Source organism: Phoenix dactylifera, chromosome 11, assembly GCF_009389715.1.
Source record: "Phoenix dactylifera cultivar Barhee BC4 chromosome 11, palm_55x_up_171113_PBpolish2nd_filt_p, whole genome shotgun sequence".
Taxonomy (NCBI): Eukaryota; Viridiplantae; Streptophyta; class Magnoliopsida; order Arecales; family Arecaceae; genus Phoenix; species Phoenix dactylifera.
Window position 1 is genome coordinate 21,088,382 of NC_052402.1, and position 20,035 is coordinate 21,108,416.

The following is a 20,035-nucleotide window of genomic DNA, read 5'->3' on the forward strand; positions in this document are numbered from 1 at the left end:
ACGTTCATCGCATGAACGTTGTTTCGAGACCTTTCGTAATTAGGTAAGAATTAAAACTTTTAAAACTATTAGGAAGATCAAATCTTCACCTTGCGCGGGTAGATGATCACCGCAAATCTGAATTCGTGGTTTTTGGAAGAGGGTTCGCTTGAAGCCGTTCAAACGTCCGGCCTCTACGGGTATCCACACGAAGCAGGATCCGATCCAAGCTTTCTATCTCACCGGGGTGCTAGCTCCCTTACAGAGATAACTTTTGATGGCTGATCTCCTCTCTTTCTTTCAACTCATGAATATACTTGAGAGGAGGAAGAAGAAGGAAGAAGAAGAGGAAGAAGCAAGGCCCCTGCAGCCTACTTTCTTTTTCCTGCGTTGGAAGGAGGAAAGGAGGAAGAGGAGGGCGCCATGGCTTCTTTTTCCCTTCTTCTTGCTGGCGGCTGAACCAAGGGAGGGAGAGGGTGAGGGTGGCCACGGCTTGGAGGAAGAGGAGAGAGCTACTTTCTTGGGCCGGCCCTAGTCCTCTTTTATAAGGAGTGGAGCTCCTAACAATTAGGAGCTCCAAGACAATTTTCCAAAGAGGGGGCGCCGGCCCCCTCTCTTCATGTTGCCCTAGCCATGTGGAGAGGGGCTGATTCCCCTCTTACTTGGTTAACCTAATCCTCTTCCAAAGAGGATTAGGTGCCTCTCTCATGGTTTAATCCTAATCTAATTAGGATTAGCCAATTTTGGGTTCAATCTATGCTAGTCCTAATCCAATTAGGACTTGGATGAATCATGACTCAATTGAACTCTTCAATCCTAATCCAATTAGGAGTCATGTTGATTCATTAGATTAATAATTAATTTAGACTTAAGAAATCCTAATCCAATTAGGATTTGTTTAATTCTAGTCCTAATCCAATTAGGACTCTAATTTGAATCCAAAGTCCTAATCTGATTAGGACTCTAGGAATCCTACTCCAAGTAGGAATCCGATTTTGATTCTAAATTTCTAATCTCATTAGGATTGTAGGAATCCTATTCCAAGTAGGAATCCCAGTCCTACTCCAACTAGGATTCCCAGTCCTAATCCAATTAGGACTCTAGGAATCCGACCCGAAGTAGGATTCTTGTTTCAAGTCCAATTAATTTATTCCCTTTCCTTCTTCAACTTCTTATCAATCGAATTGATTACTCGTGATTCATAATCACTTTTCAACCATCGGATCGGTCAATACTTCTAGTGTGTGTGACCCCATAGGTTCTATTCTGACTGGTAGTGAGATATATTGTGATCTCTATAACTATATCATTGAAAACTCCTTTCAATGGGTTGGAACGATTCCAACTCAACTCATTAGGGTTTATCGATCATCGAGATAATCCCTGTGAGTCCCACCATCCACCAGTGACACCTAGCAGCATGTAGTGGCTACCCAGCAGAATGGAATGATGAACCTGTAGGTGCAGTTAACATGTGATACAGTCCTACTATCGTGGATCCCTACAGGACGGAGGTCATGGACAACTCGTCAAACCCCATCGTCTGTCATATGTCAAGATTTATTCGACTCGAGTTCGATAGTGGAAAACTCTTTCTCCACTTTATATTACTGCCCTGGCCAAGGTCTTAGAACTCAGTCTAACAAATCACATAGGATCACTCCTCTTCTATCAAGGTCGATAGATTCCTTATAGGTGCATACCCTACTCCTACAGTGAACTTACTGCAGCCAATCTACACTGCATGGACCCATATGGCTAGAGACCATGTATGTGTGCAGTCAAACTACAATAACCTCACTGTGAGTAGCCGAAGCACCGCAGGTCAAAGGACCAGTCACACTACTGCAACATCAAGCAAGTCACTGACGAGTGGATAGACATCCAAGTGACTTCTTGTATTGGTCACGCTCAGTACCCTTGTTCTCTAACAAGCACCTGCACTATCACTTCAGTGTCCCTACACTGTGGACTCAAGTCTCGTCCATCCAGAAGAAAAGTGATCTGTGCACTGATCGGATCGATCACCGTCCTCGTGATGATCCATTGATCAGGAGCATTTAGAAATTAATCACCAATGATACATGGCTTAAATTCTCAACTCTTGAGAATATGTATCATCATCTTATTAATTTCTTGGACGATTCATAGACACATAAACAATATGAATGAAAAGATGCCTATTATTTATTTAATAATAAATAGTCAAGTACAAAATTATGTCCCTAGAATCAACAATGTGTCAGCCAAATTGGCTTCTAGGGCATACATCTAACATGTCAGTCGGACCCTAGAGTAGTTCTTCCGAGTTAGGTGGACCCCAGAGTAATTCTTTCGAGTTAGGTGGTGCTGCGGGCGAAGGCTGTGGGCCGGACCCTGAGCTGAGGATATCGGGGGACGAGAATGCAACGCTGGTCAGTTCAGTGTCAGATGCGAAGGTTTAGGAAGCCCTCTGGTCCCTAGGCGAGGATAAAGCCCTGGGTCCGGATGGTTTTTCTCTAGTTTTCTTTTGGAGGTACTGGTCAATCATCAGACAGGAGGTGATGACGGCTGTCCAGCAGTTCTTCTCGTCAGCGACGATGCTCGATGAGTGGAAGTGGACCTTCATCACCTTGATTCTAAAGAGACAGAATCCGCTGGAGTTGAGCCACTACCGACCGATCAGTCTGCACACCACTTTGTATGAGGTGGTGACAAAGATCCTAGTTCGAAGGATGAAAGGCACCTTATCTAGACTGATATGTTGTGAGCAGGAGGCTTTCGTCCATCTCCGATAACGTCCTCATTGCTCATGAGTTTATGTCTGACCTTCAGAGGGCGTCGGGGCGTAGGAGTTTGATGGGCATCAAACTCAATATAGAAGAGTGAGCATACGACAGGATGAGGTGAGGCTTTGCGACTCGCTGCCTGAAGTGATTCAACTTTCACCCACTGTGGATCAGATGGATCGGGGATGTATTCTAACCCCGTCCTTTGCTTTATTGATTAATGGATCTCTATCGCAGTTTTTCGAGTCTTCGGTGGGGTTGAGATAGGGCTGCCCCTTATTACCACTGTTGTTTATTATTTGTGCAGATTCTGTATCTAGAGCCCTTCGGCATGCATCGGCGATGCAGGAGATGAAGGCATATGGACTGGCGGTGGGTCTGACCCAGATATTGCACCTACTATTCGCTGATGATTGTCTGCTGCTGGCTCGTACGACGAGGCGTTCAACCCTGGCCATCTGCAGAATTCTGGAGGTCTATTGCAGGGTATCAGCTAGCCGGTGAATTTGGCCAAGTCAGCTATCTACTTTAGCTCAAAGATCGAGCCATGGATGAAGGCCTCGGTCTTCAGCATCTTGGAGATTGGGGAGTAGGAGGGGACCTTGCATTACCTCGGGGTCTCGATCATTGGTTGACGGCTATGCAGAAGGGAGAGCATGTCCATGGAGCTGAGCATCAGGCGTAGATTGGAGGGATGGTCCCTGCCCTATCTATGATGCACAGGGTCATGTTAGTTCGGTCAGTCCTGAGCTCTATTCCTATTTATCTACCATCCAATACTTTGGTGCCTATCGCAACGCTAGGATGCATGGAGCGATTGTTCAGAAGAATAGAAAAAAAATAAGATGGGTGAATAATTTTATCCGGACTAAATGGTAATTTTTAGACGGAGGTGAAGGTTGGTAAGGGTAGCGGTGGTTGGCGTTGATGTGAAGAGGGACGATGGTGGGCTGGTAAGTTGGTGGCATCGAGGAGAAGAGAGATGGTGGCTGAGTTGATGAGGTAGAGTAGAGGAGAAGAGAGACGATGATGGATGGTGGTGGGTTGAGGCAGTGATGCGCTAGTGGCATTAAGGAGAAGAGGGGTGGCCATTGGAGTAAATAAAAGGTAGAGTGTAGATCTCTTTTCTAGTAAAAAAGTAAAAAAGTATTAGGATTTTGTCAACAAATTAATGAGAGTTAATTTTATCAATGTAGAAACCTATTCCTCACATGCTTCATCCATCCTTCCTTGTATTCTTCAAATTTGGGAAAATGCAAATTGATGGGCAAGATGGATAGGCAATCTCTCTTTTTCATCCATTATTCTTAAGATTTTTTGAACCAAACGGTGGATGGGGTTCATCGATTCTTCCAATCCCATCCATCCTTCCTCTGAAGACCCCAACTAAACATATGGTAAATCCTACTGTGTCTTCATTCCTCCTCTTTATTTAACTTGGTCCATAGCCCTATCTACTCCTACCACCTCCTCTTCTTCCAACACAACCTCCTCCTCCTCCTCTCTAAAACATGCTATCATCCTTATCTCTCCTCTCGATCCCTCCTCATCCTTCCTCTCCATTCCACCTATTCCTAAACCACTCATCATAAAGAGTATGTGAGTTCTACGAGTCTCATGTGACTGTCACATGATGGAATCCTATAAGTCTAAGTAAATGAAGATTATTGGACCATATTGAACTACTCAACTAACTTGAAGGTCTACTTTAAAACTTTTTAAACTCGAGTGATACTAGATGAAGGTAAACCTAAGTTAAGAAAATGTTTAAGTAATTTTCCCTAAGATTTATTCTTATAAGTTTTTAAAATATAATAAAATTTACCATAGCCAAAGTCCAAACATATAAGATAACAATCGTAATACTAATACAAATCACTATTAAACTTTAAACTAAATTACAAACATGAAATCTAGTATTAATCTCATATAACAACTTAATCTCATTCACCACCTGACCTTGTTTCTCCATAGGATTCTTGGAAGGTAATGGTAAATCGAGTGAAAGGTGTGATAGTTGACACTTTTTGTTGAGCCTCTGGTTGGAAAAAAATTGTAAGTTGTTTCAACTCAAGGAACCATGTGATCAGTCATATTTTATTTTTGTAAGGTAGATAGATGGAAGAAAAATAATACAAAAAAAATTCAATCCTTGATTTTTGTGCTTAACCTATTAAATTGTATGATTGATCGACAACTTTGTTCTTTTCTTTCAGTCTTTTAATGAAAGTGATAGCTTTAGTCAAACTTGATTTTATCATAAGCACAATCATGATCTAAGCCCTTATCTAAGCTATGATCAGTCACAAGCCTAACCATTAATGAGCTTAATTTAGATCTAAAATCCAATCCGAAGTATATTCCTTTGCCCAAGGTCATCAAATGAACTATTTTAACCTTGATTTTAGTTTAAATTCAATATGGAGGCAATAAATAGATTTTTGGTAGAATCTTTAAATGTTTGTACCGGGGATCTCAATTCAAGCACAACTTTTTTGGGATTTCAAAATGGTTTACTTTAAAGAAGTATGGTTGAAATGATATAAGTCAAATTTAATGTGATTGAATGTCAATATTCCCAAGCAAGTGGTGATCAAGGCAAACTAGTAATCTATATGATAAGATTAATTTGACAGGCATATATATCCATATAAACCTCCATAAGAATTGCAATTTATCAAATGTTGTTCAAGATATTCCTCACCACTAAACATTTTTAGGCATAAATTTTAAGAAATGACAATTTTACTCTTATATCCTCTTGTTAATGATAAATATGCCACTTCAAAATCTCCCAATTCCTACACGTCTACTTATGTGTGGGCCATTATGAGACAAGTCAAAGGAAGAGTATGTATTTGCTTGTTAAATAAAGTGGGTTTAAGTCGTTGCATGTTAGTCATAACTTAGAAGTCATAATGTCAATAAGTGTGTTAGTTCAGAATCAAAAGATAACTTGATATAGAAATAGATGCCTATAAATAAAAGGGTTGAATATTCTCATTTATGATGATGCTATTTTCGAATTTTGCTAAAATAGGTCTTCCACTAATAATGTTACAATGGAACACTAGTGAAGAAACTTAGTTGTAGAACCATAAAACATAAATCATATTGTATCTATTTAAGCCCTAAACATAATCCTGAATAAAGCGGAAATGAACAATATCCAAGGGGGGAGAAGTGTATTAAAGCAATGCATATTTTAACCATAACCTTAGCTTTATTCAAAGGAACCATTAGGGAAAGAAAAGTCATGTAGGCTTGAGCTGCCCAAATTCTATCCTTGGCACAAAAAACAAGTTTATGGTTGGTAAGATATTGTTATATCTTTAGAGTAGTCGCTTTCATGTCAATTTATTCATCAAACTCTTATTTTTTGAATATCTTTAGAAAGTTATGCAAACATTTGTATTTATAGATATTAATGAGTCAAGAAGCTATATGATGAAAGCAATCCTAAAACCCATAAAAGCATGAGGATGGCCCAACACAGGACTCTTATCCAGTCAATAAAGATGTCAACAGATAAGAGTTGGTAAAAGTACATTTACAATTTTGATGAGAGGCTAACATAATGATTCTACTCAAATAATATAAAATATAAGCCTAAACAAAATTTGTGAAAGTTAACACTCATCGAACCGTGCAATTTGGGCTGTTGAATCAAGCTTTGTGATTCATGATAGTGTTGCAGTTGGTAGTTGATCTAATGTCCATATGCATCACACTTATTAACATGCATCTCAAAGCATGATCCAATGGCTCATGTTGCATCGGATCTCAAATGGTCCCATGTCAGACACAACCTATGCCCTAGATCCTAATCCTGAGCTCTTGCGGTCCTAATCCTAGTCCAATAAGAAAACCTCGATTGCCAATCAAAAGCCTAATTGGCTAACTCTCGACTAACCGGGAAGGCCATGGTGGAGGAGAGAGGGCCCAAAAGGGAGCCCATCAAAGTCAAGTCAAGCCCAAATACTATAAGCGCAACAAGAGGGCCCATGGGCCCATGGAAGGGTAGAGAAGAGTCCCAGGAGGATTAGGGTTTCTGCTCGATATAAAAGGTAATAAAATAATATATCCGGTTGTGGAGGCGGAGCCGTGGTGCTATTTGAAGCACCGCTTTTCGATTCGCCAAACCCTCTTCGTTTGGGTTCCTCCCCTGGCGGCTCTCTTCCTCCTACCTTCTCTCTCCTAGGGTTTTCCTTTATCACTCTCCCCACCCACCCCTTTTTCTCTTTTAGGGTTTGGGCTTCAGATCCCATCAGAACCATCCATGGCTGCCGTCGCTCCCGCTTCTGACCGTATCCTTTTCTTCCTTTTCCTTTTCCAATCGAAATCTGCTGGTTTAGGTTAGCTTTTTTGGATTTCTTTCGTATTGGTTTTGATTCCCCTGTTTCTTTCTATTGGATCTCTTGGTTTGGGTTTTCTGAAGCGATAAACCTGTGTTTTTCCTTCTTCTTTTTCTTATAAACTGTTGACTTTGAGGGTTTTGTTAGGGTTTATTATAGATCCATGATCGTTAATGAACGTTTTAATCTTTTGGATTACCGTTCTCTATGTGACTTGGATTTGCCCTTTCCTATATAGGGTTTACGACATGATTCCGATGAGATTTTGGACTTCTGATTTCTGTTTCTTTAATATCGCCTTCTTTTGTTTTGCTGTATATGTGATTTAGATTATTTTCTTCGGGGGTTTTGTGTTTTCCTGCTGATTTGATGCTTATGTTGGTCTGTTTTGGTTATCTATCCTTGCAAAAAGGTTTCTTTTGATTAAACTCAATCGATGGGCTTTGTAAAAAAAAAAAGTTGTATTTGATGATTAAATTGGTCACAGAAATTAAATGAGATTTTACGGTCCTCTATCTTCTGTCTTCTATATTATTTTATCAAGATTCTTTGTATGCTTCTTTTTATTTGTTATGTGATGTGGTCCTATAATGTTTTGATTGTAATATCTGTATTTTGACGTTCGTCAAAAAATTGGATTTTTTATGATATATCCATCATCGTTTTTTTTAGTTTGTTTTTTCTCCTTAATTCTTTCGGAACAGAAGCTGCAGATTTGTTGCAGAAGTTGTCGTTGGATTCTCAGGCCAAGAATCATGATGCTGTGGAGGCTACCAAGAAGGTATTATTTTTTCCCTGTCCATTTCTCTTGGAGATCACAGCCTTCATCTTTTCATCTTTTATTTGGTTGTGCGGTTTTGTATTTGAGAGATAGATTCGTGTTAATTTCTTTTGGATTTTGTATTTATAGATAGGTTGGTGTTAATTTCTTTTTTCTTTTTCTCTCTCCTGAATTTGGTTAATAGCCGTCTGCGGTACAATTTGGGTCTGCAAATGGTGGAGAAGTGCCAAACGTTCCGATCCCATCAGAGCGGTCGTTGACACCTATACTTCCAGACTTTATGGATCCAAGCATGTGTTATCTACCAAGCGGATACCCTTATTACTATGGAGGTAATGAAGTGCTTGCAGAGCCCCAAGATTTATGGGCTTTCTCTGGTCATCAAATTTCATTGTTTGTTGCGAGACTTCAGTGGATTAGTTTGAAATTTTTGTTGTTAAATGAGGTGGCCAATTAAGCTTTTTTCCTCCCCTTAGTTGTTTAACTGTTGTATTAACATATTTTCTGGTTTAACATGTTTGTTGCACATGTTAACTTTGAGTGCCTTTGTATTTTTTTTATTACTGGATGCCATATTTTAGTTTTGTTTTTTCAGGTTATGATGGTTCTGTCAATGAGTGGGGGGATGACTACCCTAGATATGTAAACCATGATGGAGTGGAGATGCCTCCTGTAAGTTAACTCACTGAGGCATTAATTTTTTTTTAAAATTTTAAACTCAGATGTAATATTGATAAAATAAGTTGTCTTTCTATAGGATGATATAATTGAATTAGGCTATTCGAGATAACTAAACCTGAGATTTAGATGTGAATGATTATCAGAGCCTGAACTTCTGGGATCATATGGTTTATACTTGACTTTCTGTAGATTGTACAAATGCTTTTCAATGAGGCTGAAGCAGGTTTTTTACATGTTGCTTTTTTTTATGTACTATTGAGCTGCAAAAAGATATAGGGTTTTCAAAAGTCTGTGGAACTCTATATTCTTGTAGATCAAAGATACTATCTATACAAGAATTTTTTTCTGAGTAAAAAGGTGTTCTTATTATATCTTTGTGATAATGATTAGATCAATGTCTTGTTTGGTTCTTGGCAGGGAGTCTATGGTGACATGTATCACCATGGATATGGGTATGCTCCTTTCGGTGCATATCCGTCTCCTGGTTCCCCAGTTCCTACCATGGGGCATGATGGCCAACTGTATGGTCCACAGCATTATCAGTACCCAACTCCATTTTTCCAGCCACCAACTCTTACTGGCGCACCACATACACCAAACCAACCCCCTACTTCTCAAAGCGAGGTTTCTACTTCTGTTGCTTCTGATCAGCCATCCATTCCCTTGGATACGTCCAAGGCTAACTCAAATGGAATTGCCAATGGGAATGCAAATGGAAATAGTGGGTCAGCACCTCAGAGGCCAAGCCACCAAAATCAGTCACAGACTTCAAATGGATCTTATGGTAGGGGATCTTTGCCAGGTGGACTTCCTTCTACTGGTTACCACGATCCAAGATTCAGTTTTGATGGAATGCGATCTCCGGTACCATGGTTTGATGGGCCTGTTTTCTCTAACGGGCAACACAGACCAGCTACAACAAGCTCCATTTCGTCTGCAGTATCACATGGTGGGACAACTCCAGCAGCAAGAAATCAGAATCACCGTCCTCTTCCTCAAGTCATGGTATGTCGTATGGTATGCTTGCTATGTACTGTTTATAAGCTGCCTGCTTGAGCAAGCAACTGCTCTGTGGCCAATTCCATTTAACCTCATTGGGTTGACTTCAATGCACCAAGTATTCCTGGTGAGGGTCGCTGATCCTAATGTTTGCCACAGAGCAAGAGCTATCATATTTGGCAGAAAGATGGTGATCTAAGTTTTAAATTCATTTTCAGTTTACCTTGCAATTGTTGATCTAAATTTTAAATTCTACTCGAGATTGCAAAACTTTTGTTGTGATTGCATTGTTATTGTATCCCCCACTTCTGGCCTATTGATTATCAATCTTTATCATCTCCAGGGTATGCATGCCCCCAGACCAACATCTGGGATCGGACCAGCGGCTCCTGGTTTCGTGAGTAGGATTTATCCAAACAACCAACTGTATGGCCAGAATGCACTCAGAACTGGTCTTGGTTTTGGATCAAATGGTTATGATTCTAGGTCAAATGGGCGCTGGGGATTGGCTGTGGATAGCAAGTACAAACCTCGGGGCCGAGGCAATGGATATTATGGTTATGGCAATGAGAACCAAGATGGATTTAGCGAGCTGAACAGAGGGCCTAGGGCAGGGCGCTTCAAAAACCAAAAGACATTCGGACCTACTGTTAAAATTGCTGTAAAGGGGCAGAACCTCTCTTCAATTGGGAATGAGGATTCTAGTGTAATACCGGATAAGGAACAATACAACCGAGCTGATTTCCCTGAGAAATACAGTGATGCAAAGTTCTTCATCATTAAATCATACAGTGAGGATGATATTCATAAGAGCATCAAATACAATGTCTGGGCCAGCACCCCCAACGGAAACAAGAAGCTGGATGCTGGATACCAGGAAGCTCAGGGGAAATCTGATGGATGCCCTGTCTTTTTGTTTTTCTCTGTAAGTATTATGGTCATTCTTTAGGGAGTGTTTTGCTGTCTTTTATCTTGATTTATTCATCAAGACTGCTTTCCAAAATTTCAGGTCAACACCAGTGGGCAATTTGTTGGTGTTGCTGAAATGGTGGGTCCAGTTGATTTCAACAAGACTGTCGAGTACTGGCAGCAAGATAAGTGGAATGGCTGCTTCCCTGTCAAGTGGCGCATTGTTAAGGATGTACCTAACAGTGTTCTTAAGCACATTACATTAGAGAACAATGATAATAAGCCAGTGACAAACAGTCGGGACACTCAGGAGGCGAGTGTCTTTCTGATTTTTTTTTTGGGTATGTTGGTATATCAAAAGCTTTTGCCTAATGTTTCTTGCTTTGGTGTTACAGGTAAAACTGGAGCAGGGTCTTCAAGTGCTCAAGATTTTTAAGGAACATGCCAGTAGGACATCCATTCTGGATGATTTTATGTTCTATGAGAACCGCCAGAAAGTGATGCAAGAGAAAAAGGCAAAGCAACAACTTCATAAACAGGTACCTTGTACTCTTCTATGGTTCTGTTCGGGGCTTTTAATTATGAAAAATGTTCATTATGTTTGAAATTTTCTATGGATCCTTTCCCCCTTCTCCATTTTCATCAGTTTGCAAACTGTATCCGTTGAACCGTGGGAAACATGCCAGTTTTTAAGTGACATTGTTATCCATGTTTTCACTTTGCTCATTCTGTAGCTTTGTAGATTTATATACTTCGCTACTTAGAAGCTCTTTTATTCCACCTGTCTCCAGCGTATTCATTCTTCTATATTTTTGGCTTCAGGCCTGGGATGGAAAAATTTCTGATGCTGTTGCTGGGGAGAAAGAAAAGGATGGGGCAAATGGGATGCCCAGATTGCAGAAGCCTTTGGATTCGGTTTCAATTTTGAACAAGGATGTGCCACAGGGTGGCCTTGGGGAACAAAAGTTATGCGAGGAAAATGGTGTGGCTGCAGCAGCTGGTGATGCCTTGAAGATTGCCAAGCCAGCAACAGAGAAGCAGGCTATTGCGAATGGTGTTGCCAATGGTTGTTAGGTGGATCGGCCCCGCTTTCGTCAGCTGTAGCCCAGAAAATAAATGTCATTATACTTGGGTGTCTGGAACCCCTATTTGCGAGGCTGCAGAGGATTTACATTTGGGGGGGGGGGTGGTTTGAGATCTTGGGCAATAAAAAGCCTCCATAGCCACTGGTTTGTGGTAAGATTGCTAGTTTTTCTCAATGCCTGGAGTTGGGTTACTGGTTTCTTATTTGGACTAGGTTTAGGAATATGGGTTTTTATAGCTTTAAGTAGTGTACTGACAAGTTTACGTTTTTAATTCCTTATTTTAGTTTTGGGGTTTGGATTAGGTTGCCCTTTGCTCTGAATTGTCTTTTCTTTTATGAAGCCTTTTCTTCTGTAAATCTACCGTTGTATCTCTGAGAACAGGAAGCAGGTTAGAGTATTGCAATAGTGGAGTTGAAAAGAGCTGTGAGTTTGCTTTGCCCTCTCTGATTCCTTCACTTGATAATTGGTTTCAGTGGACGCTATCAGCAGTTGGTTATATGCCGCCAACATGTTCAAGGCATGAGTTCTTAAATTTGGATATGGATTCATGTTTTCTTATATCCGATTTCTGTCGCTTGGATTGTCATATTTATGACAAGGAACTTTGGATGGAGCGTTATGATCTGTAGTGCAGTTAGCTTAAGATAGCTTAGTTTGCGTTTTTAATCCTATTTTAATTAATTCGCCTCGCTCACATGAATGAAACTCTTGGTAAATTGTTATCAGAAGAAATTATCTGCATGAAACTCTCTCCAGTTGAATATATGCCATCCCATGTGAATTAATGGTCTCATATATTCCTTATTTTTTAATTTTTGGGCTGGGTTGTTTGTGTGATCGAGCTTGGTTTTGTTTTGCATCCTGTACTGCCCGGTAATTTAGATGGAGCAAGTTATGATCTGTGGTGCTGTAAGCTGTAATAATAGGCTTCAGGCCCATGTCCGACAGGCCCTTAAAAGGGAGTAGATGGACAGGTAATATTGGAGCTACTTTTAGAGATTGTTTTGTTTGAGCTGCTTTTAGAGATTATCTGATTATCCATGAGATTTTCTAAAATAGATAACAGTATAAAGTATTTCTTTATAATATATAAGATTTATGAAAAATAGGTGAGATATGTTCTCCACAAACTTATTTTTTCAGGTTGTATGATTTGTGAGTTTTAATAATACATTGTATGAAAAATTAGCAAGCAGCTAAGGTGAGGTCTCAATGTTGATTGTGAGAATTGTCCGCTAAATCAGGCTTTACCGTTGTCTTGACCGTCCACCAATAACGTCTCTGTGACAGTTGGAAGCTTTTATCACAAAATAAATAAGTTTTATCAAAATTAATTGGAAATGAAACACTTATCACAGAATGGACTTCTCAGTTTATGATAGTTTGTGACAATTTCACTGCGCGTTGGGTATTTTAGTGGGAATTAAAGTAATTGTGAATTAACATAATCCTTATTATTAGAAATGAAAATATGAAAGTGATAAGATGCTATAAGCAATGATGTTGTCAATGATGGCACTGGCTGTATTGTCCTATAGCCGTTAGAAATGTTTATAACGTGCCAGCTAAAAAGTAGGGCATTTTATGAGGAACAGAATTTAATTGTAGCGTACAGAAGCAGGTGGATCATATGACATTAATTGTTGGGATATCATCAAAACTATTACTAACCCATCCCACACTGGCATTTTTGTTGGGGTGAGTCAGAGTATGATCTTGAACTTATTAAGCTGAACACTGGGCTTCACCTTCATGCACAATTGATTATAGCATTCTTGAAACTATATTTTCTTCAATTATTAATGGCCACTAATTGAACGATGATGATGTCTATAATTCTCTATGAATTTCATGTTCTTAATAAATTATTCGTGTATCAAATGTTCCCTTTGCCACCATGTTCATATAAAGATGTTTTAATCATTTTACATGGTTTATTAAGTTTGCGCTCTCACTTTTTCTTGAACATTCCGTCTCTTTGGCAGAACACACAAAGGCACTTGTAGACATAATTGTAAGGGAACACTTTTGGATTCGTTCCTCACATAGAACTAATCACCATGGTGAACCTATGTTGTTGCTCCAAATCTTTGTATCATAATATAATCGTCACTTCTTTAAGACTTTCTGCCAAGTGTGGATGGAGCAACTCTTCATGACTTGGTTTATGCAACTTCTACTATTTGTACAACTCTAATGAGAAGGTTGTGCAAAGAAAACTTCGAGAACATAAAGCGATTAGTTAACTATTATTTTTTTTTTTTACATTTTTGGCTTCCTCTTACTGTTTCATTTTCATTTAATGTCTTTTGCCACCTCTCAACGGTTAGAACTTTGTTGTCTATTTCCATATGTAAGAAACTGAGACTCATCGTACTTGAAAGTAGTGTGTTTTAGCCTAGAGACTAATTGCAGTATTCTAGAGTCTTTTGCATTGAAATAACAGTATACAGAAATGATTTTTTGCGATGATCTGATATATCTTTGTCTATATTTTATTTTCTAAACTAGAGGTAGTCCTAAACAGAAATGTTGGCAAATGAGGATTCAAAGAGATGATCCAAATAATATGGAAATGATTTGATGGTTATTGTTATATTTGAATAGACTGCCCCTTAGAGATTGCTTCACCTCTTTGCTTTCTTTCTGCTATTGGTTGTTTGTCTTTGTGAGAGGCGCAAGGAGGAAGGATGCTTTGCAAGCTTGATTTTCAGATGATCAGGTAGATCGGAACTTCTTTTTGAGCTGATAGTGGCAAGAGGTCCTAGTCTTAAATGGCAAAGGTGGATTGACTAAGTGGGAAGCAAGGTAGATGGGTTTACTGTCAAACAGGCCTCTCTCAGATAACAGAATAACAAGGAAAGCTTCGGACGAGCATTTAATTGAGGGATGGGGTCTTTCTCAGATATTTGGTGTTATAATAAGCAACACAGGTGATACTATGCCATTCTGCAAAGATAGGGCCTCTTCAATACATAGCTTTGAGTTATTGTTTGAATTGATTATAATTTTTGAGGACTTATAGTTTCTTTGGAAGATGATCGATATTGGGGTGTTATTTGTGCTAGGTGGATGTATTGTTATCTAAAAGACTCACCAATCAGTTACCTTGAAACTCCTGTTCATTTTACTCTAAGAAAGTTGGACTGGATGATCCTGATTCAAAAATTTTAAAAAATGTTGCAGGGTAAAAACATAATGTTTCATCTTTGGGAGGTAGGCTCATTCTTGTTAACTCTGTTTTGCCTTCCTTTCCAACTTATTGGACTTCTACCTTTTTTTTTCATGGTTAAGAAGATTAACTACATAAGGAGGAGGTTAAATAAGTGTAAATCTGGGTTTGCACTTAGCTAATTGTGGATTGGTGTGTAAGTGTTAAGGACCTTCAGAGCTTCAGTAGGAGTTCTTTTGTAAAACTTGAGAGAAGTCATTTCACCTTTCCAAAGAAGGGTTATTAGAAACAGAAGCCGCCTTCTTTGCAGGACTGCGCTTTAAGTTGGAGAATGGCTGCCTCATTGTCATCTACGAAGATTTTTGTATGGAGAATCCACCTCGTTCTGATTTGTTCTTGGTTCCCTTTAATTTAGCTTTGAATGAAAAAGTGCAGATCAGTTGAGACTAGTAGATGGTCGCTGGAGCTATGACATCAGGCTTAGAGATTTTATTGCAGAGGATCTCAATGACCAAATTGAAGCATTTTACGTCTTTATTTGGAAACATTTGGTCATCTCTTCTTTCTGATTCTCCACTTGGGAAGTGGATTCTTCAGGTATATTTTCATAACAAGGTTTTTATATTTTAGATATGGAGCAAATTCAGCTTTTGACTAATTGGTTTGGAATGGCCTTTTCTCACTGCATCAACAATAAAATCTTGATCACCGATAACCATAGGAAAAGAAATTGGGCAGCACCATCTCATGTGTTTTCAATTCTTAGCATTGCTCACTTTAATTTTTTAGGCCTTTTTGGAAACATTTTAGGCTCGATGAGAAGCTAAAATGGTTCCCAAGTAGTTTGAGGGATTTAAAAACTTAGCATTAATGTAATGATTCAGGACCTGATTCAAAAAAGCTAGCTGAAAGATATCATTTGGATTTTTTAGTCCTGTATAAGTATCCAAGATCTACTTAGTGCATAGCTAATGCGTGAATAAATACAAGCCTGCATGGATCCTTACAATAGTTCTCTCTTTGTTTTGTTTTTTTTTTTGTTTTGTTTTTTTGGTGCAAGGGAAGAGGAGGGCCTAAGACCACCTAATTTATTAAAGAATAAAAAAAATGTAACTACAAATCTTATATGGCGAGGGGAAAACCAGGAAATTATGTCAGCGGTTGGTTTACAGCAAACTCACAAGAGGTTAAATTCTTGGAATTACAGCACACCATCCAATCCATAACTAGAGTAAGGATTCTGGGGCACTGTGCTTCTACAGAGAATTTCTTCATAGTTCTCATTTTTCTTCATAATTTTTTTATTAATAATGTAATTTCTTTATGATCCTTATTGTAGTAATTCTGCTTGAACTCCTTTCCGTTCCCCTTTTTTTTTTCTTTTGTCTGGGTAAGAAGCTCTGTTTAGGCCTCATACATTCATGCCTATTAACATTAGACTTGGAGGCCCAGCTTGGGCCATTGATGATCAGAAAGGATAATTACTAGTATTTTATATTTGGAGTGAACTCATTTGGTTGCTGGTTTCCTAGAATTCTTACTAATCTTATACTACTAGTGTTGGACATGTGTTTTGGATGTGATGGTAAGCATACATACTCCCCATATTTCCTCTCCTCCAGTTATGCTGGTGGACAATATTTCCTGGTGTTTGTGGTTGAAACTAGACTCTAGAATCTTTTTTTCCCTCCCCACAATAGTGAGTTGGTTTCGCAGGTCATTGAAATTATTTGGTTTTTGATGGAAGACTGGGTGAAAGCAGCAGCAAAAAGAAACTACTTCTGTGTTGAAGCATCAAATTTGAAGTAAAATATTTCCTCCTCAATATAATATGAAAGAAAAGAACAACTTTTTGGCTAGCTTAGCTTATTTTGTTCCATCGGCTCTTTCCTTTCCTGATCGGGGTCATTTCTCTTGTAAGCACCCTGTTGTTTACTGGCGCTCATTGTCCGAATAAAGTTGGTCATATAACAACTCAGGACTTCATCCAAAACAATCTGCCAGAAGGTATTATTTAAATTTTTTGATTCTGTATAAGTATCCAAATCTTCTTAGTGAATAACCGATATGAGACCAAATACATATTTGCACACGATCGGCTCATGGTCAGCCTCCATGAACCCATTTTGCAGTGTCTCTTAGTTTATATAGGCTACGAGCCAAGTTTGTTTTGATACCATTTGTAACAACTCAGGACCTCACCCAAAAAGACTAACCGAAAGGTATTATTTGAATCCCTTGATCCTGTATAAATATCTGAGATCTTCTCGGTGAATAACCGATGTGGGATTAAATATACGAATACACATGTCTTCATAGGTCAGGCTTTGTTCAATTCTTTTCTGTGCCGATCACGCAAAAGAAGTTGCCAAAAGAAGTTTGGTTCTTGGTCTGCCAATCCCTTACGCTGGAAGAAAAAAAAGATCTTTGTGCATCCCAAGATCGTAAGTTTGACACGGAAATAATTCCAAAAGTCGCGAATAAAAGCATAGTGAATGACCACATGGATTCCCGTCTCACTTGTGGAACTACAGAGGAAACAAGCAGTGTGACATGTCCATGATTTCTTAGCAATATCAATCCACAGTAGGAAACCACAAAGGATTTGGTGGCATCAGATAGGTCATATGTGTTGATCAGTGCACCAATTTAGACATGGATCACTGCAATATGTACCTAAAATCATATCGGATGAGTAGCCTCGTATCATCCTCCCCATTTTCTCACCATGATCCACTTCCCAAATGGTGCAGGTAAAATGTACCTTGAATTCTCCATCAAAGAACAAATAAAATAGGTTTGGGATCATGATCATGATGGTTCTAGCCATACATACCTCCATCTTATTATATTGCACATATAGCATAGAGTAGAGACACATGATCAGTCAAACTACTAAGGATTTCCCCAAAGTGATAAAACCACAAAACACCATTTCAGTTGCCTCCAATTCTGAATTCCTTTTCAAAATTAAGATAACATGAGTGTCATGCCTAACAAGTCTCCCTTCCTCACATTTTTATGCATTTATTCCATGGGAGCATATGATTCCCATGCCAAAGATATCAACATCAAGTTGTTGGAAATAATATTCTGAGTCCACCTAGGACAATTTACTTCTTTTCTTCTATATTGATGTCTAATATGCAAGCATTCTCTCATATCTATGGGCGATCAATGCGCGATCAAAACTAGTAGCCTCTTTAATGATCACACATCTATTATCTTCTTTTGAATGGGTTTGTCGATCACCAAAACACCCATAAACATGAGGAATTATGCTATCATCTTCATCACTGCAACAACAATTAGACATGAAAGCACATCATCAAGATCACCATGAACATGATCAACCGGGAATGATGTTTGCCAACTCAACCATAAATGCTCGACAAAAAAATCTTTGAATTGAGCAATATATTTCAAATAACAAATAAGTTATTTATTCAAATCTTTCTTTCTCAGATGTAGGTATTGAACAGGTAATTATAAAATTGTAAGTACCTAGTTATTAATTCTTTATAATACTAAGCTGAGTGGTTATTAAGCCATGACATTTGAGCTACAGCATTAATAAGTTTGTTTAGAATCTGAGACAGTATGATCCCATATCTTTAATTCTCCATTCTTCATCATGTGAATTTCTTAGTCTTCTTGATCATTTGGTGGACGGTCCATCTGGAATGCTGGGTTCTTAAATAGAGCTTGGCTACAGTAATCAACCTTATCACAAGATGGTCGCTTATTAAGAAATTGTTGCAATATCTGAACTTGTGCGTATAACACAAGATTGCCCAAGCATTCAAATGATGTATGAAATCCTCTTACCAGGTTCTGATTTGCATTACCATCTGTATTGGAGCTTAGCGGCTGAATGATGATACTGTCTTTATGAAGAAATGCTCGTATAGACTTAATAGAGCTCTCCAAGAAAGATCTGCATCAAAAGAAGAGACTCGAAAGATTGTGGCTTGTTTTGTTTGCCCCTTAAGAGCTTAATTTAGATATCTAGTTTAAATGAGGAGAGTTTAACAGAAAGAATCCATCCCAAAGAAACAAGACTAAATATTTAAGAAGTTTTCCTTACTCAGGAAGTTGTATACAACTAAAATGTTCTAAAACACTAGTAGCTATGACATGAGTGAAAAAATTTCATCAGTAAGGGTCTTCTAGTGAAGTAATAACTAAGAACTAGGTCGATCCTTCAAAAGGATCATAATCTCACACCAGCAAAACATAGACATGGTCGAATCTTAATACCATGTCTTGCATTATGACCAATTCTTGAGCATGTCAAAAGTTTTCACACAAGCTTAAGTACTTCTAGCACTCTTAAAGAAAGTATCACCACATATTTATGATCAACATGTATGATGTTATTTTTCCTTGAAGTAAAACAGATGCCGTTCCATTGGAAACATAAAAATCATCACATGTTACAGGAATCAATATTAATACAATAAGATGAGACGTGGGTACGTATTGTTGATTCCAACAAGAGAATGACCAGAGAAGATTCTCCCAGTTGGTCGAGTGATCCCCACAAACAGACTGCAAGTGAATATGCTAACTTATCTATTTACAAAGGTTAGACAGGCAAGGAAAACCCAAAGTGGATAACATTCTGCAGCTTGCCCAAATGTACAGAGGTAAGAAGAACCAGGATGATTTCCAAGCAAAGAAAAATCATCACCAAACTTTTATGCATGCAAAAATTTGATCTCCTAGAGAGACCAGCTTTTTTGAGATGATGGATTAGTAGTGCCCTGTAATATGGTTTCTCAAGAAGGAACAAGATGAACATCAATAGCATATTCACCCTTTTAATAATGGACCATAGTAGATGTTGCAATATGTACACGGACAGAGGAAATTTATGGAACAATGGCATTCATTCTCGACCATATATAATACCTTTTGCAATTAAAATAACCAAATGACATTCAATCATAACGTGAACCTATTCTCAATTCATGACATGAACTTGGACCCATAAAATTTTCATGTTTTGACCCTGAATTTGATCTATATCATTTTGCATACACTGCATGAACAAACTCACAAAGAGGACAACATCCAAGAAAACAAAAACGCTAATTACCTTTTTGTCTTTCTATACATGAAATTAAGTAATCGAGGTGACAGAGATTGCTGAAATCTGAAAAGAAAAATGGATCTTTTACCTGAATAAGTCTCACTGATAAACCCATATTTTCATCTCTTGAAGGCAGAAAACCACAAGAAAATCCATTAGCAACGAAAAGAGCTTCCTTCCATGTTACCTATCATAAATCCTCTTAGATTGT

General features: G+C 38.5%; 1 protein-coding gene across 1 annotated transcript; it reads left to right on the top strand.

Annotated features, from left to right (window-relative positions):
- Positions 1 to 6,855: 6,855 nt before the first annotated feature.
- On the top strand, positions 6,856 to 12,055 carry LOC120112437 (YTH domain-containing protein ECT4-like). Its single transcript, XM_039131875.1, has 9 exons — positions 6,856 to 7,054; positions 7,807 to 7,883; positions 8,068 to 8,215; positions 8,479 to 8,555; positions 8,982 to 9,569; positions 9,907 to 10,488; positions 10,573 to 10,785; positions 10,868 to 11,011; positions 11,295 to 12,055. The coding sequence occupies exons 1-9, from the start codon at positions 7,027 to 7,029 to the stop codon at positions 11,544 to 11,546; spliced, it is 2,109 nt and encodes a 702-aa protein (XP_038987803.1). The 5' UTR covers positions 6,856 to 7,026; the 3' UTR covers positions 11,547 to 12,055.
- The last annotated feature ends 7,980 nt before the right edge of the window (positions 12,056 to 20,035 follow it).